Source organism: Myotis brandtii, unplaced genomic scaffold (assembly GCF_000412655.1).
Source record: "Myotis brandtii unplaced genomic scaffold, ASM41265v1 scaffold3686, whole genome shotgun sequence".
Lineage (NCBI taxonomy): Eukaryota > Metazoa > Chordata > Mammalia > Chiroptera > Vespertilionidae > Myotis > Myotis brandtii.
Genome location: NW_005364160.1, coordinates 21,593 through 28,433, shown reverse-complemented (window position 1 = coordinate 28,433; position 6,841 = coordinate 21,593). Strand labels below are relative to the sequence as shown.

The window sequence follows — 6,841 nt, the reverse complement described above, 5'->3', positions numbered from 1 at the left end:
CCCTACCTGCTCCAGCTGCCCACGAGGCTCCGCCCGTCGGCTCCACTCTGCGGCCGCGCCTCCGAGTTGTCTCGCAGGTTCAGGTGAGTCAGAGGGCCTGGGGGTTCTGCGGGGGAGCAGGCCACCAGCCAGACCAGGCGACCGCACTTAGCCGCGGCTGCACCCCTATTGTGTCCGCCCTTGACCCGCGGTGCCCTTCCCACCTCCGTGGGGTCCTTTCCAAGTTGAGTCCACACCAGTCAGCCCACCAAAAAGGGAGGGGACGTTTCCCCTAATCTCCTCCCCTCGGGAACCTCCTGGAACCTTCTCAAGGTGCTCACCCTTCAGCCAGCTCTTGAGGAATTATTCACAGCGCTCTCCTCCCCCTGGAGCCCGCTCTCCCCACCCTAAAGGCATCTCCAAATCGTTCATTTTAACGCAGGATTGAGTCACCCCTCCAAGGAGCTCTGGGTTCGAGCTCAGCCTTGTCACCACGTTGCTGTGTGGCTTTGGGTGAGACACTGCTGTCTCTGGACCTAGTTCCTTCCTCTGTGGAAGGAGGGGGTTGGAAAGGTGATGAACTTGGAGGCAGCCGCTGTTTTCATTTTCTAGGGCTCCTGGGCCACAGTAGGATGCCAGGTGAGGTGTTTGCTCACGCCAAGAGCAGGATAAGGGCGGCCTTAATCAAGATTGGGGGGCCTGGAGGCTCTGAAAGCAGGAAAGGATGGGAGGTGGCCAAAGACCCTTGTGCCTTTAAAACGCCCCTGCTCTGGGGGGTGGGGGGTGGGGCGGGATGCTGGCCTCAGCTGTGGCCCAAGCTAGAGAAAGCATTCCACACTTTCCCACCTCCAGCAGCTGGCACATCTGGCTTAGTCACCCTCCGTGACGGACTCTGCCAGACGGATTTTTGTTCCTCCACCGGCCTGAAGGCGGAGGCGGAGAGGATCCGGGACGGGAAGGCCGCCTGCAGTGAGCGGCGGCACCGACCTTGCTCAGAATAGGCCCATTCACGGACTGGGGGAAGGGGCGGGGCTGCGGTTGGGTTAGGGGCGGCTGGCCCCCCTACCAAGAGACAGCAATAGAAAAATGGCCAACGCAGCTTCAGCGCGGGGCGCGGGAGTGGGTAGAAGGCAGAGGGAGTGAATGCAAAGAAAAGAGGTCCAGTGGCTCCTAGACACCAGGTTGCCAGGCAACTCAAAAGGAAGAAGGGGAACAAGGAGTCCCAGGTTCCTTTGCAGCTCCGTGGGCAGCCTTCTTGGGCCTCATTTTCCCCATCTGTACAATGGGAGTCTTTCTCGTGATGCTCGAGGGGCCTCGTCAAGGGCCTCGGGAGGGTAAACGCTCACCTGCTGCCCCCACAGGGTCCATGGCCGCGTTCTGCTCCCTCACAGCCCTCAGGGTGCGCCCCGTGCTGCTGCCCTCAGAACCCTGAGCACTCCTGCTCCCGGGCCCTCGCGCCGGATATAGCCTACCCCCGCCTTATCTCAAGGCCCCCGGCTCCCGGCCCGCTGTTTGCTCTGGGCAGGGCACCTGCGGGGCAGATGTGGGCTTCCCACGGCCACCGAGCCAACGGAGCCAGGCCCGGGAGGCGCCCCCTGGCGGCTTCTCCTGAGAGCTGGAGGGGAGTCAGGCACTAAGCCTGGAATTCAAGTGCGCGGTGGGTTTTGGCCACGCAGTGCCCGCCCCTTACCCTCTCAACCGGAGCGCCCGGCCCTCCCCGAGGCCTGCGGTGGCGCGGTGTGTGGCTGAGTGTGTGTGTGTGTGTGTGAGCGTGTGTGTGTGTGTGATTGTGTGTGTGAGTGCGTGTGTGTGTGAGCGTGGCCTGCGGTGGCGCGGTGTGTGGCTGAGTGTGTGTGTGTGTGTGAGTGAGTGAGCGCGTGAGCGCGTGTGTGTGTGAGTGTGTGTGTGTGTATGTGTGAGCGTGTGTGTGTGTGTGTGTGTGTGTGTGTGAAGGACAGCCACACAGAGGCGCCTGTACAGGGAGGGGAAGGGGACCCGCGGGGGGAATGGCTTCCTTCTGCAGAGGTTTTCCTCCCCGGGAAGCGGGAAGCGAGGGCGTGGAACAGTCGCTACCGGTCCCCTGGGTGTAGGATTACCTCCCAGCGCAGCCACTTTCTTGTCGTGAGACTTTGGGTTCCGGCGCTCAAATTCGTTGAGCCTGTTTCCTAATCTGTACAATGGGAACAGTAACAGCGTGTCTCATAGAATTGTTGAGAGGACTACCTGCCACAATGCGTGAGAAGCGGTTAACATTGTGCCTGGCACAAGGAATTCAGCAATCTCACTGTAATGAAAACTAATTATTGTGAAAAGATACACGAAAGTAGAGAGATTAGTAAAATAAACCCAGGATCCTCCTACGCCTCCAACTGCCCCTCACCCAGAATGAGGGTTCTGCAGATACTATTGTTTTGCCATTTCCTTTCCCCCCTCCAGGCTCTGACACCCCGTTTCCTGTCCCCCAAGTGCCATGAGGGGCCTCCCCTGCTCACCACTGCCCATATTGCTGCTCCTTCTCCAGCCCTGGGAAACCCAGCTCCAGTTCGAAGGTGAGCAGGGGCCCAGCCCTGACAGCGAGGGGCGAGGAACAGAAGCAGGTTTTCTGTCCGCAGCCAGCTAGGCCTGCTGGGAGAGAAAAGCCAGACTTTGGAGCCCCCCCCCCCCCCCCCCCCCCCCCCACACACACAGCAGACTGGGTTCGAATTCACCCTGGGCCTCAGTCTCCTCATCTGTAGGATGCGGCTTAGAGATAACAAGATTGGGCTCATGCAGAATGCCCATTTGGTGTTAAATTTTTCAGAGCTAATTGGAAAAAAAATCAAGAGATTTCACATAAAAATCCATATTTGGGACTTCTCTTTAAAAATCCAAGGATCTGCTACCACGGATCTGCATGGCTGCATGCAACTTTTGGCTGCAGCTGCCCACTCTAGGAGGGATACGGGCTCTGGGTGCCCGCCATCCTACCCCACCGGTTCACTCATTTATGTTGCCCACCTGGCTCCTACAGGCATTTGAGTTGCGACGTTCCCTCTCCCTCTCCCAAAGGGGTAATGCCTCCTCGGAATAGCCCTCAGAGCTGTGGGATAGAGGACCGGTGAAATCTCCCAGCCCAGGCCCTCAGCACATGCTGGGCCAGTGAAGGCATCTACCATGCAGTTGCCAGGGTAGTTAAGTGTGGGCGCTGTTATGCAGGGAGGGTGCCATTCCGCCCTGGTTTTCCCTGGGGATCTCCTCGGAAAGGAGGCTTCGCTGACCTAGGAAAGTCCTTCCTGGTCTCCTCGCAGGTCCCAGGTGCCGCACTGGACCCCTGGACTTGGTGTTTGTGATTGACAGCTCGCGCAGCGTGCGCCCCTTCGAGTTCGAGACCATGCGGCAGTTCCTGGTGGGCCTCCTCCGCCGCTTGGACGTGGGGCCCAACGCCACGCGCGTCGGCGTGATCCAGTATTCGAGTCAAGTGCAGAGCGTCTTCCGGCTCGGAGCCTTCTCGCGCCGCGAGGACATGGAGCGCGCCATCCGCGCTTTGGTGCCCCTGGCGCAGGGCACCATGACGGGGCTGGCCATCCAATACGCCATGAATGTGGCCTTCAGCGTGGCCGAAGGCGCGCGCCCGCTGGAGGCGCGCGTGCCGCGAGTCGCTGTGATCGTGACCGACGGGCGGCCCCAGGATCGGGTGGCGGAGGTGGCGGCGCAGGCGCGCGCCAGCGGAATCGAGATCTATGCGGTGGGGGTGCAGCGCGCCGATGTGGGCTCTCTGCGCGCCATGGCCTCGCCCCCTCTGGACGAGCACGTCTTCCTGGTCGAGTCCTTCGACCTTATCCAGGAGTTTGGCCTGCAGTTCCAGGGCCGGCTGTGTGGTGAGTTGGGGAGCGCTGGAGGGAGGCTCAATGTGCCTCCATTCCCATTCCTGCCCCAGTGCCTCCCCGCACCAGGCGGGGCCCCGCCCACCAGAGAGAGGAGGCGCCCAAGGCCTAACGCAGCCACGCAGCCACGCTGTGTCACAGGCCAGCTCTGGCCACTTTTGCTTAGGCTTCACCCACCAGGAGCAACATTTGGCGCACTCTCCAAGTAGGATGAGCTGTGGCTTACCACAGGCTTCATGTCCAACTCCAACACCGCCCCTCAACACTGAAAGCGCCGCCCCTCAAAGATGAGGGCCCACTACCCACTCCAAAGAGTCATGTCTCGCCCACACGGGCATGGCCCTGCCCGCTCGCACCTTAGCTCCTCCTCCAAGCTGATAGAGCTGTTTGAGTCACACCTCGGGTGACTCCGCCCACCTGGATTCAGCGCCTCTCCGCCTCTACCTGCATAGTCCTGCCCCAGCCCATTACACAGATAGCCCAGCCTCCCTCTTCTGAGCCTATTCACAGGGGCTGTGAACAGGGCCCTGTTCCTTCCCGCTCAGATCGGCCCTTCTCGAGTGAATCATATCCCACCTAAGTCCAAACCTGATCATGGTTCCTGCCTTTGACCCTGCCCAGCTGTCTCCTGTTGGAGGGTCTGCCCATCTGTCCCCTGCTCTTCTACTCTTGTGTGTCCTCAGGAAAGAACCTGTGTGCTGAGGGGGGACACGGCTGCCAGCACCAATGTGTCAGCTCCCCTGGCACCTTCCACTGCACCTGCAACCCCGGCTACCAGCTAGCAGCAGATCACAAGGGCTGTTTGGGTGAGAACTATTCCGGCCCTGCCATCCTGAGCCTTCCGAGGCTCCCCATTGCCCCAGCATCAGCCCAATGCGTCTGGAAAGGTCTTTGGAAGTAAAGTCCAGCTCCCTCGCTTTATAGGTCTGAGAAAGGGAAGGCATGCCTGGAGCCACACAAGTCCTTGATGTGACCACGGCTGGAAACCGTGACCCCGCAATTAAGTGTGCTTTCTGCATCCTCCCGTCTCCTGTCTGGCTCCAATACACCTCCCAAATGTGTTTGTGTCTTCTCACAGGCACGTCTTTACAGTTTCTGTAACTTAGACACTGTTGGAGTCTTCACTTATGGTCTCCATACACCACCTCCCCTGCCAGGTACATGCTGTCATTCCTGCTTCTGCATCTCACCTAGGCTGCTCACCTGGGCTCTCTTCCTGCTCCTCCCTGCACCTGCAAATCTTTCAAGGCCGGGTTCTTTATTTTTGCCTCCTGAAAAGCCATGGCACACAATGCCTTTGCTTGTACAATTGGCACTTTCTTTTTCATGTGTATCTGTGTCCACTTCTTTCATCTTAATGACAGATACCATGTGCTGAGTGCCAAGTTAATATCAGACATTGTGCTTGGAGCACTGCATACATTATCTCCCAACCTCACCACAACCTGGAAAATGAGGTCATGTGAATTGTGCTTGGAGCACTGCATACATTATCTCCCAACCTGGAAAATGAGGTCATGTGGTCCCCATAATGTCCGCTGGGGGTTTCTTGTTTCTAGAACTTTGACAAAACTGGTTTGAAACCCCATGTGATGACCCATGAACATCCCAATCCCTCCCCCAGATCTCTGGGAATTCCCCAAGTGCTTACATTCTGTGGCCCCCTCTCACTCTGAGCTTCTGCAGAATTCAATCAGTTTATGGCTCCTCTCTCAATTTCTCAACCCCACACATGCTGTCCTTGTTCTATGCGCATAAATCAGCCTCTTCCTTGGTTCACACACTTGTACACACAACTACATGTGTGTGTACTTGTAAGTGCGTGCATATGCCCATTTCACTAAAGATGAGGTAGACACAGGTGTGAATTACATCTCAGTAAAGCCAAACATACCAGTACACACACCAAAGGAAACATCCTTTTTCAAAAATCTTTATTGCTGAAAGTATTACAGATGTCCCCTGAAACATCCATTTTATAAATAATTGAATACTAAGCACCCTTGACCCTGAAAGCCCTCGGTCACCCACTGCAAGGGATTTTTTTACTGGCATTCTCAACCCACACAGCCATTCATCTTCACACCATTTGTCTTGTTCTTTTTCTTCCTCTCTCCACTTCCCCCTCTTTTCTAGAAACCCCAAATTCTCACTTTTTTTATGCAGAATAACTCACCTCTCTCCAGCCCTTATTCCCCAGTGCAGCGCCAGGCCATCTTTGCACATCTAAGCCATCAAGATACGCAGCAGGGCAATAGCTCACCTTCCCCAGAAGGAAGTTGTAAATAGCAATGGCTCTCTTCCATTGTTTCCTCATTTTGCAGGTGGGGAAATGGAGGCTCAGATGGGTGAAGTGGCAGGATCTAGTCCTCCTGCATTAGTCAGTGAGCATCTTCAGGGCAGGGGCCCTGTCTTCCACAGCTGTGGATTCTCTGTCTTAGTCCTGGCTTAGTAAGGCGCCCTCTGGGATGCATCTGGGTCTTGAGTTGGTAGGGCCACCTGGCCCAGAGCAAGGAGGCCTGTGCATATAGAAATCACAGATGCCTGGTTACCACCCCAGGTTAATTAAATCAGGATAGTTGGGAATTGCAGTACAGGCATCAGAGAAGTAGGGAAAGGGATAGAGAGATAGAAACATCAATGATGAGAGAGAATCATTGATCAGCTGCCTCCTGCACACCCCACACTGGAAATCAAGCCTGCAACCTGGGCATGTGCCCTGACCGTGAATCGACCTCCTGGTTCATAGGGTGACACTCAGCCACTGAGCCGTGCCAGCTGGTTGGGGCGTGGGTATTTTTTAAAAGCTGTGCTGTCAGGGCTGAGAAGTGCAGCCCCCAAAGTATATGCCAGCCTCCCCTCTTCCTCAGCCATTGACCTGTGCACTGAAGAAACTCATGGCTGTGAGCACCACTGTGTCAGTTCCCCAGGTTCCTATTCCTGTTGATTCAGAGCTGGCTTTGTACCCCAGCAGGACCAGAGGAGCTGCAGGGTTGAGC

General features: G+C 56.8%; 2 protein-coding genes across 4 annotated transcripts in view; one reads left to right on the top strand and one right to left on the bottom strand.

Moving 5' to 3' along the window:
* The window catches only part of RBPJL (recombination signal binding protein for immunoglobulin kappa J region-like), a 9,688-nt gene extending 7,456 nt beyond the window's left edge, over window positions 1–2,232 (bottom strand). The window contains exons 1-3 of the mRNA XM_014544523.1: window positions 2,210–2,232; window positions 2,076–2,149; window positions 7–106 (exon numbers count right to left, since the gene is read on the bottom strand). Coding sequence (XP_014400009.1) covers window positions 7–106; window positions 2,076–2,149; window positions 2,210–2,232 — 197 coding nt within the window. The remainder of the gene's footprint in view (window positions 1–6; window positions 107–2,075; window positions 2,150–2,209) is intronic.
* MATN4 (matrilin 4) overlaps window positions 2–6,841 on the top strand; it is a 12,891-nt gene continuing 6,051 nt past the window's right edge. Inside the window, exons 1-4 of one of the 3 annotated variants that reach the window (XM_005872158.2) lie at window positions 2–83; window positions 2,416–2,528; window positions 3,267–3,836; window positions 4,526–4,648. In XM_005872158.2, the coding sequence (XP_005872220.1) occupies window positions 2,450–2,528; window positions 3,267–3,836; window positions 4,526–4,648 (772 nt within the window). In that variant the 5' untranslated portion in view covers window positions 2–83; window positions 2,416–2,449. Of the gene's footprint in view, window positions 84–2,226; window positions 2,529–3,266; window positions 3,837–4,525; window positions 4,649–6,841 lie in introns of those variants that run through there. The other 2 variants (XM_014544527.1, XM_014544528.1) reach the window with 2 other exon arrangements.